This window comes from Sturnus vulgaris, chromosome 1, assembly GCF_052056855.1.
Source record: "Sturnus vulgaris isolate bStuVul1 chromosome 1, bStuVul1.hap1, whole genome shotgun sequence".
Lineage (NCBI taxonomy): Eukaryota > Metazoa > Chordata > Aves > Passeriformes > Sturnidae > Sturnus > Sturnus vulgaris.
The window spans coordinates 111,626,868-111,647,068 of NC_142243.1; the positions used below are offsets into that span (position 1 = coordinate 111,626,868).

General features: G+C 39.1%; 1 protein-coding gene across 2 annotated transcripts in view; it reads right to left on the reverse strand.

The window, feature by feature from the left end:
• The window catches only part of CHST9 (carbohydrate sulfotransferase 9), an 85,749-nt gene extending 66,129 nt beyond the window's left edge, over positions 1-19,620 (reverse strand). The window contains exons 1-4 of one of the 2 annotated variants that reach the window (XM_088174294.1): positions 19,215-19,620; positions 19,014-19,114; positions 17,151-17,201; positions 12,626-12,834 (exon numbers count right to left, since the gene is read on the reverse strand). In XM_088174294.1, the coding sequence (XP_088030420.1) occupies positions 12,626-12,725 (100 nt within the window). In that variant the 5' untranslated portion in view covers positions 12,726-12,834; positions 17,151-17,201; positions 19,014-19,114; positions 19,215-19,620. The remainder of the gene's footprint in view (positions 1-12,625; positions 12,835-17,150; positions 17,202-19,013; positions 19,115-19,214) is intronic. The other variant, XM_014874338.2, reaches the window with a different exon arrangement.
• Between the last annotated feature and the right edge of the window lie 581 nt (positions 19,621-20,201).

Below are 20,201 nucleotides of genomic sequence, written 5' to 3' on the forward strand. Positions count from 1 at the left end.
CAAGGATCCAGAAACCATTTGCTTTCCTCTGACGTTTTTTTCCAATTACTCTTGTTTTTCTATGGTTTACCTCAGGGGATAAAGAGTAACAAAGCACATTTGTTAGTGAATGTGTCAGCTTCAAGAAACACATTGAACAGATGGTTTTGATCCTTTCTATGGTCTTTGACCCTTATGGAGAGATGAAATCAAAAAGATGTTGTTCTACCACCTCCAGAGTTAGACATTCTGGCAGCCCTCTGACCAGGTGAAATACCTGGTCCTCAGCCCCAAATGAAAGCTGAAATGATAGCAAAGCTTTGCAAATAAACATCTGACCTCCCTCAAGTAATTACTATGATTGCCTTAAGTGGATACTAGTCCACATGGATTAGCTCATTTAAAATACCAAGATTAACTTCCAACTTTCCCGAAAGTCAGTTCTTAATTTGTGTAAGCATTGGTCATCACCGACTAGACTTTGCTTAAACTGCTTCCCAACTGTCATTCAACTGTATTTTATTTACAGACTATTAATACAAGCTGTCCAATATGCACATTTTATTAGCTGGAGAGTCAAGGCTGAGTCTTCTTGCCAAGAATACCTTGAACCCACCTGTCAGTCACAGCATCTGGCAGCTTTATCTGCATTACATTTATATGTACATCAGTCCTAAACCTGATGCCAATAGAGTTTTGTTATATTGCATGATCAATCATAACTTAAGTGGTAGCACACCTCAGCTATTTGCAGATTAATTCTACCAGAAAGAAATTTCTGCTCAAAGGTTAAATAAATCATGAAGTATTTATACCTCACTGCAACTACCTCAGCCTACGTAAGCTCAGTCTCATCCGCCTGTTCATCTTCAAAATAGGCACACTGAAGTGGAAAGATTGTAACAGAAAAGAAGTAGGGTGAAATTAATTTTGCCATCTGTAAGAGAATAAAGCAAATTAAAAAAAAAAAATCCCCAAAGTCCATATTATTTGTTATATTTCACATATACTTTATGTTGGCCCCCATTCCATGAAAGAATTTTGAAATCCAGGAACAAAGACAGGGTTTTTTTTTGAGATGTTCTTCATTGTCTTCTACCTGCCATCAGACTGCAACGGCAAATCCTTAACATAAAATTGCACAAAGGAAGAAGAAAACTTATCAAATAATTATTGGGGAAAAAAAAGCGTATTTTTTTACAGTTTGTTGCTTCATTGGATATAATTTAATCGGGGGGCAGTCAGCCAACTCTCACTTTAATGATTCTGATCCTACAAGTAATTTCTTTAGTGATTAGGAGTCTATTCATATCAAATGGACTTTATTATTGCATTAATAATTCAGCAGCTCGCACAGCAAAAAAGATAAAAACACATCCAAGTAAATTCCCATCCCTCTACCAGCCTGCCTGAGCTGCTTCTTTCCTTCCCATCACAGAACATGACAGATCTGGTTCTTCACCAGTGTCAGAATTTTACATATTTGATGATCTCTCTGAGGACTGCTGGTAGGCAGAAAAGGTTAGAGAACTTGAGAATCTTATATTTCCATAGAAATTTCAGTTTCTAGGGGAAAAAAAAAAATCTTTCACCTCGATTAACAACTGTCCTGTAGAGCTACTTGGCTTGAGCATTTCCAAATAGTTTATAAATCAAGCTGAAATTCATGAAAAGTCTTGATGCTTTGGCCCAAAATCAAGAACAGAAGTGCTTTCTGGAAAGTGCTCCATAATTCTTGGCTGCAAGTACAGAATCATCTTAAAGCAATGACATTTAATGAATTATATGCATAATGTTTAAAGTAACAGGCTGCATTTTGCAATCAATTCAAATACCATGACCTGTGTTAACAGATTGTAGCCCATTCGTTCTCAGTAATGGACAAGGCATACTGTGCATTAATGACTCTTTAATGAGAACAAGAAAGAGCCAGAAACAAAGAAAAAACAAAATAAAATTAATACATCTATTATTCTCCTAATTTGTATTGCCAGAATTAATTCAAAAAGTGTAGTGTGAAATACACAGTAGTATGTTTTTTTAATGCAATAACATCATTGCAATAGATTCCACTGCATTATTTGGTCACTAAGTGTTCTTTCAGGAATAAAAAACTGATTTTGCACAGATGAGTGGATCAGAACGTGAAATACTATTTACCCAGTTCTATTAAGCTTTTGCTAACTAAAGCTGCTTCTCTGCCACTGTTGTAAGGCCAAAGTCAAAGTAACCTCTCATGACATACACCTCTGAACAGCAGAAACATTATGGAGGTATGACAACAATTCTGGAACAACTGTTTTCCACTCTTCCTAGAAAGAAGTTCCTCTTTTAAAAAAATTTAAGCAAGAATAGAAAGTATAATCAAAACTGTCTTTTCAAACGTTTGCTATACTTATTATTTCCTGTTAGACATATTTTCTTTTCTTAACAGAGCTATTTTGTGGATGAATAACAAAGCATCAGGCACTGATATTTTCCTATTTAACACAATGGAACGTTTCCAGCTGCAGCTAGCAGAACTCACACACCACATCTCCCTAGCTGACCATAATCAAAACCAAAAACCTCCAAACACTCATTTCTCTTGCATATAATTTACTGAGAGGCAATATGCCCATACCCAGGGCCCAACAATACGACTCTAAACAGCCCCAAGTTTACTTGAGCTGATCCTAAGTGCATGGTTGTGTTAGACCTAGGTTATAACACATCTGTCACATGAAGTATTGCAAACTTTTAACAACTTCTTCCTCCATCTATGACCTTACATGTGCACACAAAGCTGGTCAAGTTCTTCTATTGTTGGATTATAATTAGTACTGAAGTGAGCTGCTCCATTCCAATCACATTAAATATAAAATCAGTTAACACCTCGTCTTTCACCTGGCACTTACCCACAGTGAAATTTAATATTGGTTCTGATTATACTTAACTTTACACTGCTGATTTTCAGTTACTTTCCTGGATGTTACCCAGTGTCTATGACATGCAGAAGACATTCCATGATGTGCATGTCAAAATTTGTGGCTATTAGGCCATCATCTTTTATGTTCTAGGGCAATTATTTTCTTTGCTAAGTGACAAGTTTTGCCTTGCTATCACTGTTACTTAAGAAAGTCAGATTTTCAAAGCCAATGACTTTCTTAAGAGCTCCTCCTCTCCATCCCTCTTCACTGTCTGCTTGGCTCATAGGAGTTTTTGTCCATGGGAGCTGAACTCCTTGCAGCCATTGACTGAACACTGTACCCCATCCCTGCCATTCCAGGACTGTCTGCACTCCATCATCCCTGAACAACAAAAAAACCCTCAGCCAACCAATCATCCAACCAATCAAAAAACTCAACCAAACAAAATGGAATCATTGGTCATTTGGAAAAGTCTAACAGTGACCAAGTCTTTTTTGTTTGTTTGTTTTTAATTAGAATATTATGGAACTGTAAACACAAAAATTATTACTACCATTCTCCAGAAAAAAAGGAAATACGTCTATCATTCCACAAATATTTTGATAACTCATGTCATTTTCCCTTGTAGATGATGCCAAGAGACAAAATCTGTGCCTACTCAGCCTGATTTTTCTGGAACTGTGTGCTGTGAATTCCTGGCAGGATTGTGTGATAGAAAGCTGAGTGGTCAATGTAAACAAAATAATTCAAAACAACAAAGCTGTGAGGGACAACTTGTACTTCTGGCATACAGGTTTCACACAGGTTTTATAGAGGTCAGTGATAGTCTTGGATGCTGTTACCAGGGGGAGGCTCTCAAGTGATAAGGAAACAATCATTTTTGATGATATGAGTGGGACTGGAGGGAGTGAGAGTTCCTAAAGAACCACTGTAGGCAATAATATTTTCTAGATTGCACTCACTGCCAAGTATGGCTTTCCAGGCAGTACAGGATGTTGCTGCTGCACATCTTCACTAAATCAAGATCAAACCAAACAAAATCCAAAGCCAATGGATGTGTGTGATATTCTATTCCCCATCACTTTACATCAAGTGAGGCTCATGCATGCCTCGGAACGGTTTCATCTATACACAGGGCAATACTTAAAATACAGCATATTTTTCAGTTTTCTTGAGTAATGAATATTTACTGTTTTACAACAGAGCAGAATCTTTAAGCTGATCTGATTATTGACCATGACTTTCAAGAGAAATGAGTAAATACGGGAGTTTTGGGAGGGACTTGCTTTGTTTATTTTAGATTTTGTTGTTTAAACATAGCATTTGATAGAACCCAGCTAGCTCTCTCTTCTTTGTGGCTGAAGACAGTAATATTCACTCCCACATATATAGCCACGAGGCTCAAGGTTGAAGGAGCTGCATAGAAAAACACTGTATGCTGATGTGTCATGCATCTTCCCAGTTTCAAACTGACAGATAGGAAATGTCTTGCACAGGAATAGAATAGAATGTAGAAACATTCTTTTTCTTTGAATATGCTATTAATATAAATTTTTAAAAAATTACAAAAAGTGAGACACTTGTCTGAAGAAGCAGGGTCCCAAACTTGAAAGCCCAGACAATATTCCTGCTGCTGTGAAATAATGATTACCTTTAAAAATAATTTTAAAAAAACCCACAAAAAACAAAATAACAACAAAAAAACCCCAAAACAAACAAAAAAACCCCAGTGTTTTTTCAGGTTAAAAAAAAAACAACAAAAAGCAACACCAAACCAAAACAACAAATAAACCCACAAGAAGACATTGAAGGCACTTCTCTTCTTCCTTGAACCTTTTGCTCCTTGACACAAATTGTTTTTTTCTAGCTGAATTATACACATCATCTGTGAGACATTAGCCCCTTGTACACTAAAATGGCTCCCCATTACTCTAAACATCTCAGCCTCCTGATCTTTAAATGCTTGTTTCACATATTGCAAGATGATCCAGAAATATCCCAAATTAATAGCAATAACCTGTTTACAGTAAGACCAAATGAGTAAAATAGAAAAGATAGAAATGAAGGCCCTAGAGTGTGGATACCAAAAAATTCTTCAATATAAACTCATCTCCATATATCCCAGTAGCTGACTGTGGTTAGAAGATAGGTTTCCATCTAAAATATTTCTCCTACCAGCAGTCTCTACTCCCACAAAAAAGAAGGAAAATAAAGGGGATACCTTAAGTAAATATATATATGCATACCTATATGTATACACATACACTTAAAACAAACATCAGAATTTCTAATTTAACTCCAGTAAGAAACCAAAGATTTTCCTTGGAATTTTGCAGAGACCACATCACATGTTTTAATAGGACTGTTTGCAATCAAGCTACATATCAAAGCAGTTCAACATCAGACACAGAGGTAAGCAGCCTTTAATGTACTCCAGCAGCAACTATTTGCTCTTCTGAAAATGTGCAGTGCACATAAGGAAAATCGAGCAAGTCAAGAAAAGAAAAACATTCATCTTTTCATCATCATTCCTAGATAATAAGTCATATGAGGAAGAGCTGAGGGAGCTGGGTTTGTTTATTCTGGAGAAAAGGAGGCTCAGGGAAGACCTTATCCCTGTACAACTCCCTGAAAGAAGAGTATAACAGATGGGGATGGATCTTTTCCCCCAGGCAATCAGTGACTGAATTAGAGGACATGGCCACAAGCTGTACCAGGGATGTTCAGGTTTGCCATCAGGAAAATTTTCTTCATGGAAAAGGTATTTTAGAATTGGAACTGGCTGCCCAGAGAGGTGGTGAAGTCAGCATCTTGGAGGTGTTCAAGAAAGACTGGACATGGCACTTAATGCTATAGCCTAGCTGAAAACATAGTTATTAGCCAAAGGCCAAACTTGATGATCTTACAGGTCTTTTCCAACCTAAATGATTCAGTGATCTGAATTTTTTTCTACTGTTACATCTAAATGATGATTTGCCAGGTGAAAAATACCTCTCCACCCTTCTTGCTTTGTAAAATTATGTTTGTCTTAAATGGTACTGCATCATACAATCCATGCCCAAAAGAGACAAGACTGCAGGGCTGTAGTGCCTGAATGACAAGCTTTTAAGGAAAGGACTTCTTGGAACTGAAGAAGTGCCATGAACTGAATGTTATTTAAAGCAACAACAATGGTGGGCAATAACTGAAAATTAACCACTTCATTCAATGACAGCACAAAATGACAATGACTGTCAGAAAATTAAACAGAAGTTGGAAAACAAAATTCATGTATCATGTTAAAAAAAGAAAAAGCATAACTACTTAACAGAAAGAATGACTGCTAAGGACTCTGTAAAATCACATTTCTGAATATCAGCCAGATATTCTGCTCTGAGGGTCTAACTGGAAAACAGCATGAAGAACACACATTACATATTTTGTATCCAATTCAAAAGAGCATTTTGAAAACAGTGTTACTGTTACTCAGCCTTTCCAGGAAGGAGGATACCCCAATTCATACGTTTCAATATCAAGCCAAAAAGCCCTCCAGGGACATCTATAATTCAAATTTTGAAGCGAATTCATTTGCATGTCCATAGATACAAGAAAATTACAGATTCCTCTTCTGAAAGTTCTGTTTGAAAACAGGCAAGAAAGAGTATATTCAGGAGTTCTTAGTATATAAAATTAAGGTATGTGCTACACCTTTCTAGTAGATCTGTGTGGTCTAGGTATGAGCAAGGTTTTCTGGGTTGTTTAAAGCTTATACACAATATTACATGAAATGTCATCAGCTTCCACTCAAACATGAAATTGAATATATAGCTAAGAGGAGTCCCAAAACCTCCTCCTATTTAGTTTGTTTTATAGCACCAGAATATGGAAACTGGGATTTCTTCTAAACCAGAATGATTTATAAAATTAAATGTGATTTATCTATAGGAATGCTAAAAGAAAAAGGAATGAAATGCAACATAAAAATTATTGAATGAAAAAAAAGAATGAAATGCTGCTAAACAGGCAGACTTGGGAAGAAACATCCTCAGAAATAGATAAATACAGCCTCAAGTGTTATAAAAGATGACACTTTTTCTTAAAGCTTCTGGGGTTTGCAACTCTGGAAGACAGAGTGAGACTCTACAAACATCTTAGAAAACCATCTTCGCTCATATTCAGCTTTTACTTGTGTTTTTAGACCCTTATGGTTTAAGAAAATATCAATTTCCACCTGTTTCTTAAGAGCTTTTTTCCTGCAAAGGCAATTGTTCTCTCCCTACAGCTTCCATCTACCAAAAGCTGGGTGAGGGGAAAAGAAACCCATTCTATGTTATATGGAGAAATTGACCTAATAAAATTTTGTAGCATTTCTGGGATTTCAATACCTGTGTAATTGTTCACCAAGCAGCAATTACTGATCCTATTGAATCTTCTTTCTTTTGTGCTTCAGTCCAATAACGGGGCAGATTAAAAAAAAAAAAAAGCAAAAAACGGAAACAACAAAGAAATAGAAACATTTCACACACAAAACACAGCATATTCCAAACAGAAGGGTGAAAGCTAAGTACACCCAGACTCATTAGAACAGCCTCGTTAGTGACTGGGCATTGTAAACCTGAAGATTTGTTTGCCATACAAGCAGTGTTCTCCAGCAGACTTAGGAAGACTCCCATAAACTACCCAGGACTTTGACAGCAGAAATATTTCAATTTTACTCCAAGAATTAAATTTTTCATAATTAACAATCATTATTAAACAGAGTTCTTTCCATCTTTATCTACAAGACTGTTTCCTACAAATATTTTACTTTAATGTGCATTCTGATGACTGTCTAGAAAAACTATGACTTCCATTAAACAGCTGCCTTTGCAATTCATCACATATGCATGGTTCTTTAAGCTACATCAATGTTTCTTCACTTAGACAAAGTTTAAATAAAAATCAACCCATAAAAACAACAACGAGTAAATATTATCACGTGTGCACACATATTTAATTGCTACTTTGAGTGCCAAGGTAAGGAAGAAAGGCACTCTATGGACTCTAAATATCTCACCAGATTACTAAAGGACCCAAAAGATCCCCATGGATTACCAAATATGGCAAGGTGGGGAAAAAAGCCCACTTGTTTATGCCAAGGAATATGTATAATGGATACAACTTGGATGGCTACAGCAATAGCAGACTAAGTTGTGAAAGCTCATGCAAAGAATTGCATGAAAGCTCATGGAATTTCAAATTTTTTAAGATGTGATTTTTATTGGAATTTTTACTTTGTTTCTTTACAAAAGGAAGACCTGTGGCCTGAGGAATGGGTATAGGGTCTGTGTCATGAAGCTCCTCAGGAGGTAGATGTACAGAATTGCAGGAAAGCACATGGACTGTAGAAGGATGCCTGGACAATCACTGATGCTACAGAACTGATACTCTGCAAAGTGAAGAGAAAGCACACAGAAAAATCTTGGTATCCATAAGGTGAGATACAAAACTGCTGGGAAAGAGGGCATGCAGACTTTATCATCCTAGGGAACCAGAAATCGATGGGAGGGCAGCACAGCCCTTTAGTTAGTGGTAAGACTACACTATTCTAAAGTAGTCCTTCATGATAATGGATTTACTAGGCACACTTCACAAAAAAAAAAATAAATTACACAACCTTTAAGAGAAGGGAAAAGAACAACACACGGCAAAACCCCCCAAACAACAAACCCAGCATACAGTTCTAATCTCAAAATATTCTCAGATTACTTTGTAGTAATCAGTCACGCTAAATCACATCAGTCTCCCTAAAAGGGAAGAGTTTTAAAGTACAAAATTAGAATCCCTAACTTAAAACTCCAGTTAATATCTCTAATATTTCAGGATTAAATTGCAAGTATCCTTTGTACCCCACAATCCCCTAATTCAGGTGATTCATAGTACAGAACTCAAAGTAGCCCTGGAAGACCCAGAAGTTTGTTTCACTTGAAGAAGATCAACAGCACTGGAAATTTCTAAACATGTAACAAATAGTGATTGCTTCTTAATCAGTGCCACAATATTTGATGCTTGCACTGCATAATGCAAGACCCTGTTGAGAACTGTCAAGTAAAGCTGTGGGATCCAGCTGAATTCACATCAAGCTTCATTCATGTATTTGAATTTATATACAATGAATATATTAATATAGGGAGAACATGAAGTGCTCCACATATACCACATTATCAATATTGTCAGTTAAATTTTCATCTAGATGTAGTCTGTACGTATTGATGCTCACATTGACTATTGACAAATTTGTTCCCAATTACTCCACTGAGGTGAGCTGAAGCTACCCAAGAGAAGATAGATCATCCTGTCCTTATGCACTCCATGCCCAAAGCCAAACCAAGAAACTCCCTTGTTCTCTCAGTCTGCTAATGTCTCTGAAAAGCCATCAGAGAGGACCACCATGTGGCTAGCAGCTGTTTCTTAGACATTTTTAAATGAAAGATTTTCCCTTTTTTAAGGTGTAGGGATGATAAACATGACTAGAAATATTCTGAAGAGTCCAAGCATGGTGGGAGGGAGCAGAAGACATGGCTGTGCTGAGATGTGCATCCAGCTGCTAAGCCTGCAGGTGCATCTGGAGTAGATGGACAGGATGAAAAATTAGAGGTGTTCCTGGGCTGGATACATTTGTGTAATGAGGGAAGTTTGTAGAAATAAATCAGAGAAAAACATGCTTGGATAAGATCAGTCTAGAGCAAAATAATACAAAGAGGGGAATAAAATCACAGTTGAGATCTCAGTGATGTGAACAGGAAGTGGAAATAAGAGACCCCAAAAGAGAGAAAGCAAACTATGAATAAAATTGGCACTGGATCTAGTGTGAAAAATTATAGAATAGCTAGAATAGCTAGAATTCTAGAATAGCTAGAAAAAGTGGGAATAAGAATGGCAAGTGTGAAAGAAAACAATCCAACTTTAACAGTAGGACAAACATTAAAAAGGGAATTGAAAACTACCATATAATTTTCCAGTTCCCCCCCAGAAATCTACATCTGATTGGGAATAATTCACACCATAGTTAGGAGAGCCTGAGAAATAAGCATGAACACTACAAACCACAACAGAGCAAAATTCACTAACTTTTCCAGAGACTGTGATTTATAAAAGCTCCAGATATTCAGAAGAATGGGGTAGTAAGGAGGAGCATTTCACAGGTGCAAAACAGATAACTTTCCTAAACTCAAACACATCCAACTTTCCATCCCTTCAGCAACCAAATGCAAACATGAATGCTGTATGTCTTGAGCAGGGCACCGTGGAAGATAAAAATAGTTCTGCCTACAACAAACACTTATCTCTACAGGCTCATAGCATGGCAATTGAGAAGCATGAGGCACACTTTCCATTTCCTAACAGAACTTCACCTCACATGCTCAGCCACTTGCAGATTAAAACTAGCTGTCTTACAGCTGTGCTGCTAGTGAGAGGATTAAAGGAACACATAAAATCCTTGCAAAGATACTTGTCAGTTTAGGATTCTCCAGATACAGCTCATCCCCAAAAAAGCCACAGTGCACAACACATGGCACTATGAAAAACAGAGCAGAAGATGGAAAAAAATTTGCAAAATGCCCATAACTAAACTAATGTATATTGTGAATATGCAAATATGTCCTATTTCATATCAACTCTAAAGCAGCATACAGGAGGGAAGCATTAGAGAATTGAGCCACAGAAGGTTTTTAGGGGAGATACAGGTGTTTGAAATAAAAAAGAATGGCTCTCTAAATGTTAAATTGGAAGAATAAGCAAGAGCAGACACCAAAGAATGAGTTTTTGCCATGCTCTTGCCAATGTGCAAGACCATATACATTCTCTACTGCTACTGTAAAGAATGCCAAAATTCTTTTTTTTTGGCTCTTGATGAAGTGCTGTCACAGCAGTCCAGTGAGATAAAAGGGCACTCAAAACTGCAGTCACACTTTAAGCTCACTAACCATTCTGTTACTCTCTGATAGCTTCCATTTTATTAGAGAAATGTTTCCACATGGAAATGACTTATGTGTGTGAGGAGAAGCCTCTCTCCTGAAGAAGATTATAGCAGTATATCAAAGAAAACCCCAAAGAAAGCATATGGTTGGCTGAAAGAACAGAGTCTGTCCTAATTCAACCTTATTTTATTTTTCCTGTTTCTTTTTACTGCTAGAGAGATACATACAAAAGAAAGGAGTCAAAAAAATTCAACAAGGAGCACTGCAAGGAAAGAAAGGTTAATTACAGCATAAGAAAAGATGCAAGGAATGTGAAGAATGTCGGCAAGTAAATAAATCAATAATCTACAGCCATCATCTACATTCCTGAACTACTTGAAAGCAAGGATAGCTGCCCTTAACATTCCTCACAACAGCAGAGATTTTCAAGGAAGACCCCCCAGCCTCTGCTGCATGCTCAGTTTCTGCCAGCACCCTTCTGTCAACAACTGATTACAAGAGAACCTTTCCAAAGGGAGCCTGTATTACCTCTTGAAACAGTTTTGCTAATACAATCCTGTGAATACTTTGGGACAGCCCAGAAAAATTAGCAAGCTAAAATTAATGCTGTGATCACTGCACTTAGTTGAAAAAAAAACCTCAAGATCATTGTCAAATAATTGCAGAAATGATGCACTGTATTTGCCCCTCAACATTACTCTCTAAAACACACTGGAGCCTTGCAGCTCATATGGAATAACAGCACAGATCAATAAAGCCAGAGACTAATGTGGTTTTATTAGATGTATTTCTTCACAATAGTATCAACATGCTATAAAATAAAAGTTTACAGAGGAAATGAAAGCTGAATGAGAGAGGCAAGAGGATCAAAAAATCAAGACTTAACAAGTTGGAAGCAAACAAACAAAAAACCACTGATAAAACCCCCAAGCATATAAACCAAACAATCCAAAAAAACCTCCAACCAAACCTTGAAAACAAAACCCTAACCCCCAGTACAAGTATACAAGTAAAATCAAGGATATGCCCTCAATAAAGTGACGTAACAGAAATGGACCTGCAGAGCAAAACCATGGAGGACCTTACTGACATACTCCCCTCATTATGCATTTTGTGAAAGGTTACTTCAGACTTGCTCTAGACTGGTCCCATGAACTGAGTTTCCAATAGGGGTTGAAGTAAATAACCTGGTTTAGTTTTGTACATAAGAGAATCTAGATCAACTCAAAACATCATAAATGGGAAACAACAGAAATACAATTCAGAAGAGTAATCCTGAGCCAATGCTAACACAGATTTACCTAAAGTTTCTTTATGACTCTGATGCTATATATGAAAAGTCTTGTAAGCTCAGTCTCAAACAACAACAAAAAAGAAAGGGAAAAGATAATTCCATGAGGACTGCTGCTTAAAAGACCACTTTTGTCTGTAAAACACAGCAGTTATTCTCCAAAGATTGCTTTACCACACAAAACATAATGTACAAAACTCACACCAAATCATCATAGAGAATAATTTCTAAATTGGACATGCAGAATGCTTTTGCAACACTTGCTTTTGCAAATGAAGCTGATACAATACAATTAGGTAGCTAGGGGCATCTTTTCATGTGACTGAAGAAATTTCTTAATGAAGTGCAGCAATTAAAACAAGTCTATTTTCAATGCCATTTTACTTCCAAAGGAGGGGGGAGGGACTCCACCCCCAACTGTCCTCAATATGTTTAATGGTCATCTTAAAATAATAGAGGCAACTACGTTAAAAAGAATTTAAAATGAGAGAGAAAACCTAGTGTACCTGTATGGTGTTCTTCAATCCAAGCTTGCAGATACATGAAGAGGAGTAGACCAGCTACTCCAAATAGCAGTACAGACACGAAGACTTGTCTTAGGTTCATGACCCTACAAGGGGGCTGCTTTTCAGCTTTCAGAAGGACTCATTGCTCACTTTTCTCAAGTCTTCATCATGTCTGCGTCTTCTTTGGTATCTTCCCCACAGACACCAACCTGAAATAACAAGAGAGGGAGGTTGCTCTCGTGTTACATTTTTAGTCTTCACCAGAGACTGTGTTAACAGTGTACTTTATACAAGCTGGAACTCTCACAAGCTATTGCTTTCAGTGCTTATACCTCTGCTCACAGTCTCGATGTTCTTCCTACTCCCAGATGAGTTCCAAGCAGATGTGTTTCTCAGAGTGGCTGAAAAGACCATTCTACCTCCAGAAGAGCAAACATCACCTGCTGTCATACAGAGGGAGGCAATGACCCAAACGAGGACACTGGGTGTCACACCGATGCCCCACTCTGCCCACCAACCATCACAGCTGGGAAGCTACAGCAAGGAGCTGGAGCCTCCCAGGTGGCTGGGTCACACTCCAGGAGGCTGCCAGCCCTCTGTGATGGGCAACCCAGCAGCTCTGCTTCTGGACTGTATGATCATGTGTCCTTAAGGATGGGTCACCCCACAACACGACCACTCTGCTCAAAGAGTCTCGCTGTCTGTTCAGCCTGTGCATCGAGGAGTCCTGCAATGCTGTTCAACCTCACATATGAACCCAAGTTGAGTTTTGCAGGATTAGGAAATGTCAGCATAAGATGGTATCAGTAACAGAGCAGAAAATTAATTAATGGCTCTCATCTTTTTATTCAGCTCTCTTTTGCAATATGGAGAGGGACTTTTCAGGAACTCAATTCTTGCTACTAAGTTTAATGGAAACGAGCTCAACTGTAAAAACTTATCAAAAATATTACTTTATTGAACAGCAGTGGGCCCAGAGGAAGTAATTTACCTGATACCCTGCATCTGCCACAAAGGTGTCATAAAATTCATTTTATAACATCAGAACATGAAGACACTGTGGATCACTTGAGGACAACTCCTTAACCTGAATGAGAATGTGCTCACTTTGAAAGTGCATTACTAGAAGCTGAAGAGCAGTTGTTGAAACTGGCCTGCACAGCAAAAGAAAATGCCTGAAAATTCAACATAATGGACACTGTTGCCAGTGCATATGACAGAAGTGCCTGATGAACAACCACAAAGAATGCTAGGAAAACTCAAGTTTTTAAAGGAATACAGCTTACTGGAAGGTATTTGAAAGATAAATCTGTTAAATACACAGAAAAGAAAATGCAGGCGCTTAACAGTTATTCTGAATCATACAAGTACTTCATTTTCCACAGTTTGCATTTTTTAATAACTCAACGCTATTACATCTATAATTCCTGAGTTTCTAAAAATACAGTACACATAAAGCTCAGCAGGAACTCCCATTAAAAACAGCTGTTGAATGAACAAAGTAACTATGTTAGAAAGACGCAATAGGTTTCAAGAACAACAAAACTGTTCAGGACTTTCAGATGTTTTTCCAATTATGTACCATTAAACTATACAATTCTCCTAAGCACAAACTTGCCTGCAGAAAATGTAAGCCACGGTTTAAATATTAATAATTTGATGTGTAATTGTTCTGTAGAAGATAGATAGCTAGACATTAACAGAATGTAAATATTCTGTCTGAAGTCTTTTTCATAAGGGTCATAAGGCAACTGGTTTGAACCAGGCACATGAAAGGAAGGTGATAGAGGCTTTATTCTTAACCTTGCTTTTTCTGCTTTGATTCTATAGAGAGGGAATTTCCTATATGTTATATACAAGTACCTGTTTGCAGCTGCTGTGATGATGCACATGATTGGAAGGAAGCAATGAAAATTGGGCAAAAACAAAGAAAGTGCTGTGGAATGCTGCAAAATACTTTTTGAATATGTGTGGGTAGTGGAGCCTCCTTTCACCCTGCTCTTCATTAGCTGTTATCACTTGCATCTTTTCTTCCTCTCAGCACTCTCAGACTTGCAGTGCTCTTTATCTATGCTACAAGGCTACTTAGAGCTTTGTACCTAACTCCAGTGCTGCAGCAAATGCACTGTCTGCATGTCTTTAGAAGTCACTCTACTGATGAGACAGAAGCTTCCCAGCATAAGCAATGCTTCAAGAACCACCAGTCATACAATCGATGAATACAAACCTCTTCTGTTTTCCTGCAAACAAAAGCTGTGTTGTTCATGTAACAGGACATTGACAACATGGATTAAGAGGAAAAAAAACCCCAAGAAATAAATAAGATATGAGAGTCTGAATCTATCTTTGAAATAAATTACTTAAATTAGTACTAGAAAGCAGGAATCAGTTTCTTGCTGTTTGGGATTCACAAGTTTCCCTCATAATAAAAAGGTGAGGAATCCAGACACATACAATGACAGTATGCATGCTTCCAAATAAGCCAATTTTCATGATGCTACTTTCTTCCATCTCTGATTAAACACATCTCCCATATATTCAGCCCTTCTTCCTGAAAGACTGTGTCCTTGAGTGGGCAAGGAAAGCTTTCTCAGGCCACGTGGATGATGCTGAAAGCAAAGTATGTCACACCACGCCTCCATGAACATTTCTGACACTTGTAGGCTGGCACTGCTGCTCTCTCCATCCACTTGCTCTCATCCTCCCTGCCTGCCCAGCTCTTGAGGGCTTTCTGACCAAGTTTAACCAAATTACAGCCCACAAAGGATTTACCCAAGAAACGGTGCAAGTGTTTTTTTCCTTTAGCAGTAGCTGGTATCACATGCATCGATGACCCATGGCAGCACAGGATATAGAGCAGGCCTTGCCCAAACACCATCGTGGTTGCATGCAGCAGCATCATCTATAAGCCTTGAAAGGTGATGATGAAAATGCACAGTAAAATAAGGAGCACTTTTAAGCAACTTAATCTGTTAATAAGAAAACAGATGTTTTTCTACTAGGTTAGTTTTGGTTTTGAGTGGAAAGGTTTGTAAAAGGAAACAACAGTTCAAGGTGTTTTTCTTTTTTTTTTTTTGTTTTGAACTACCAAACACACCCTAAGGCAGATTCACTCCACCATCACAGTCGCTATAATTATCTTTGTATCAAGAGTTTACATGCTGCTTGCAATTAGTTTAATTTATTTAAATTTAATTTATATGAAACTGTCTTCTTCATTTATATGTTGGCTAAGTTTTAAGATTAGTTTTAAACAAGAGTAACATTACTTTAAATTAAGACGACTGATTTTAGCTTCGGTTAGAATCTAAATACATCAAACCAAACTATTCTGCTACCTTATAAGATTTTAAAGGCTTTTCAGCTTGAATGAGTAGTTTAATTTATTTAACACAGCGATTTGTAACCCACATATGAAAAAATTATAGTGACATTTTAAAAAGTCCGTGTCTGTGAATCTTCTTGTAGAACTTGAAAAATGGCTGCACAACACTGACAAATTTGCTCCTTTTGTATTAAAAAGCAATGGTCATGGATTACACTCTCAGGCATCCTGGGCAAGAGGAAATACCTGCAAATATTTTTTAATCAAGATAAATGCTTTCTGGTGACTGTGAAAGGCCAAGAAACAATTACTTTCAACCCACCCAAGTATTTTCAAAGGAAATTAGCCATTTCCAGACAGAGGTTCAGCATCCCTGCTAAAGCTGTGAATCTTTTTTTTGCTTCCAGTCCTGGGTGACATGGCTCCCCTGGGTGATACCTTGACCATCCTGCTGGATGGTTCTTGCTATGAGGGAGCTAATGTAGCCTGAGAAAATGCTCTGTGCCTTCCACACATGCTGAACTAGATTTTTGCTTCTGCCCAACATCACCCCATCTCTTTGGGATGCATGGACCCCAATGTCCCACCTGTTTCAACTCAAGCCACACACCCTAAAATTTCAAGTTCTTTTGAGTACTGAAGAGAGACTACTACCTATCCTTATCTATCCTGGAGAAGCAGTAAATCTGGGAGACAATTGTGCTATGTGCCTTAGATGACAAACACAGCAAAAATTTAGAAATTTTACAGGTCTATAGTCATTCACTTCTGAGACAAAATTGTTTAACATTTGTTAAATATTAAGAGTTTCAAGAATCCTCATTCTACTGATATAAAAGCCTTGCATTTTCCCTTTGTGTTTTGGGTTCAAATAGGTACATTCCTGTACAGGGCCAACACAACCAATTGAAATAACACAGCCACATAAAAATGGGGAAGAGTGTACCTCCTGCTTTTGGCATAGTTCCTCCTTTCAGGACATCATCCAATTTTTCTTCCCTGCAGTCAAATATACCTGCAGCTGAGGAGAGGCACCTCAGCAGTCAGGTACCATTCCAGGCTCCTTCCTATTCTAGACCACACAAAACCAACAGCATCTGGTCAGTATGTATGGCTAACTTTAGATTTTCTTGCCACCATAACCCTCACCATCACTGAGTTCCAAAATCAAGTACATACAAACATGAAACATTAGGTTACCTCCAACTATTTAGAAACCTTTCCTTTTAATTCCAGCTTTTTTTCCTTCACCTGGAAATAAAGTATATCAAGATGCAGGGTTAGCCAGCAGAATACACATGAAAAAACCCAGACAATATTATGGTCAAAACATTCATATTACTGTGGGATGCTACAAATTCCCACCTACTCAGTATCTCCTTAGACACTACTGAATTAATGAAAACAAAATAAGAAAAAGAGCACAGAAAACTACTGCAACTGCACGGTTTTGTTTTTTGGTTTTTTTTTTTTTTCATTTTCTTTCCTCCTTCCTTACCTCAAGAAGCACTGCACTTTCTGATACCTCCACCGATGTTATTATGGCAAGAAAATTTTGCGGTGAGGAATGTTCAGCTGGACACTGGCCCAGACTACTTGCAGCTCAGTCAGTAGAAGGAGGCAAGGATATCTTCTCACTTCAACGCTCCCCCTCCTCCCTCACTTCTCATCTGTTAGCTCATGTCCTACTTCACACGCAGATGATCCTCCAGGATCACCTTTCCACTGTCCACATCTCAACTTTCTGGCTTCACAACAACTAGCACAAGGCAGAGCTCCAGCTCTTAACAATGCTCGCACAGTTCCTCATACCAGGCAGTAGTACTGCTTCTTGCTCTGGTGTATTACAAAGGTTGCCAGAAATAAACGCACAGTATTTGCCATTTTCTATCTCCAGCAAGTTACACTGAGTGTTATGGCTGGGTGAAGTCAAAGGCCTTACAGAAATTTGAATTAAGTGAGTAAGCAGATCAAGATAGTCAAACAGTGGTGCTGAGAAAGTCTGTAAAAATAAAAAAAACTGAACCAATGAACCCCTCACCAGGTATCCCCCTGAAAAAAACCCAAACAAACAACAAAACCCAAAATGCCCATAATGGAGTTTTTCCTGTCCATAGGAATTTACTAGCTGTATACAGACAGCATACAGGCCCAATGTTACATCACTCCTGCTGATACCTCAGCAACTTCTTCACCTGAAGAGCTGCTTATAAGAAGGCTGTGTAGAAGTATAATTGAAGACACCATCTGGCCTGCACAACTTTTATTACTGGCAATAATAGAAGATTACTACCTACCAACACTGCAAATCAACTTAAGAGAATTCTGTTAGAGTTCCATAAGACACAAATAATGAAATATTTTTTTATGACATATATAAGGATTTTTCTTCAAAGGAGAGACCTGTTTTTATCAAAGTGAGCATTCTTCACTCACCCACTGCCAGTTATGAAACAATAAAGCCCCTTTAAAAATAGAGCTTAAAAATTTAAATTTTAACAGCAGTCAGGAAATTCTAAATACCTAGATCACCAAAGTAATTCCCACCCAGTTAACTTGTACATATTTAACATTTTTCAAGTTCTCTCTCCCTGGTTATACAGCAGACCACAATGCTGTTATAGCAATTACATTTTGGTTTAAATGCACTTTATAACATACAAAATATTATACAAAATTAATTACATAAGAAAATATGGTTTGCATTTGATTTTGCAATTTTAGTCTATTAACATCACTAGTTCCTCATTATCCTTTTGATATATTTCCAAAGGGAAAAAATCAATTTAGTGAAACAATGGGCATAAGCAAGAATCATTGCTTCTGAGAACATGCACACCACTTACCTGGTCCTGCTCCTCAACCACAAACCCTACTAAACTTTAGACCATGTTGGTTTAATGCACATAGCAACTTGCCTCAGACACTTGTAGATTAATTTAAAGCTGCAGTTTTAAACAAACAAAAGTTGTGCTTGTGTTAAGAACAGATAAATGCCAAGTTGTCCTACCCATGTTTATGCACGTTGACACATCAGCATCATGGAAAGTTTTGGTTACTTACAGACAACAGAGAAGACACTGAAAGCATCAGGTCTGGAACTTCACCAGTTCACCAAGATATTCAGTTTCAAGGGTTTCATCCTACAGCTGCTGGACATCTCGCTTCAAAAAGGAAAAATAATTATTATTCCTAGGAACATTTCCCAGTCAGGACTCAGGGACCTCAGCAGAAAAAGGCAAGTTTGGCATGCTTAGCTCTTACCTGTCTGAAGCACTCCTGGGAGCCAGCAAGCAGTCCCATGAAAGTCGCCTGGATTTTGGGAAGTTAAAAAAAACCACTGCTCACAAGACAGCAACTTGATGGCTTTCAATCTTCTTAACAAGATTATAGGTGGGACTTCTTCCCACTCTCAGGATAAGGAACATTAGCAAAAGGAGTGTGTCAAAGCCAGATCTCCCCTTTTTTGAACTGTTGAAATGACACGGTCTTGTTTACGGGCTGCAGTGAAGTGAAGCGCTATCAGCATGCCAACAGGACCCGCAGCCTGCCCCAGTCATTCACTCTACTGCTAGAAAACGCACAGGCAAAACACCAGCCCATTTTTTTATTTTGGAGACGTGCCACGAATTCCCGATTCCCAGTGTGTGACGAAGGAAAGGGGGGGTGTGTGGCCGTAGGGAGTCAGCAGAAAAGTTGCTCGCTGTGCGGAGCGCAGCCCCGCGCCGTGCCGCAGCGGGGGCTCTGCAATGTCCCCAACTTCTGGGGACGCGCCGCACCCCTCGGGGCCGCTCCCGGCGCTGGAGCCGCTCGCCACGGACACGCCGGGAACCGGGGTTGACCCTCGTCCCCAGGGCCGGTCGGCGCCGAGCGCACCGGGACGGCCGTGCCGCCGCCTCCGGCTCCGCCGCTCCGAGTCCCGGCTGCTCCGCGGGGCTGGGCGGTGCCGGCGGCGAGCGGCTGCTGCCGGGGCCGCCCCGGAGATCCCGCCGCAAGCTCGCCCGCCCTCCCGCTCGCCCCCACGCCCGTCCCAGGTGGGTGCTCGGCGGCAGCCCCTCACCTGCCCGCCGCTCCCGGGAGGCGCTTCCGCAGCGGCGCCTACTCACAAACTTTGCTCGCCAAACTTCGGGGCCGGGCGGGCTGGGGAGGGGCCCCGGCGGCGAGGGACACCCCCGGCCCCAGCGGGAGGGTCCCCGCGGGGCAGGTGAGTCCCCCCGGCCACCCCCGTGTGCGCCCGCACCGCCCGTGACA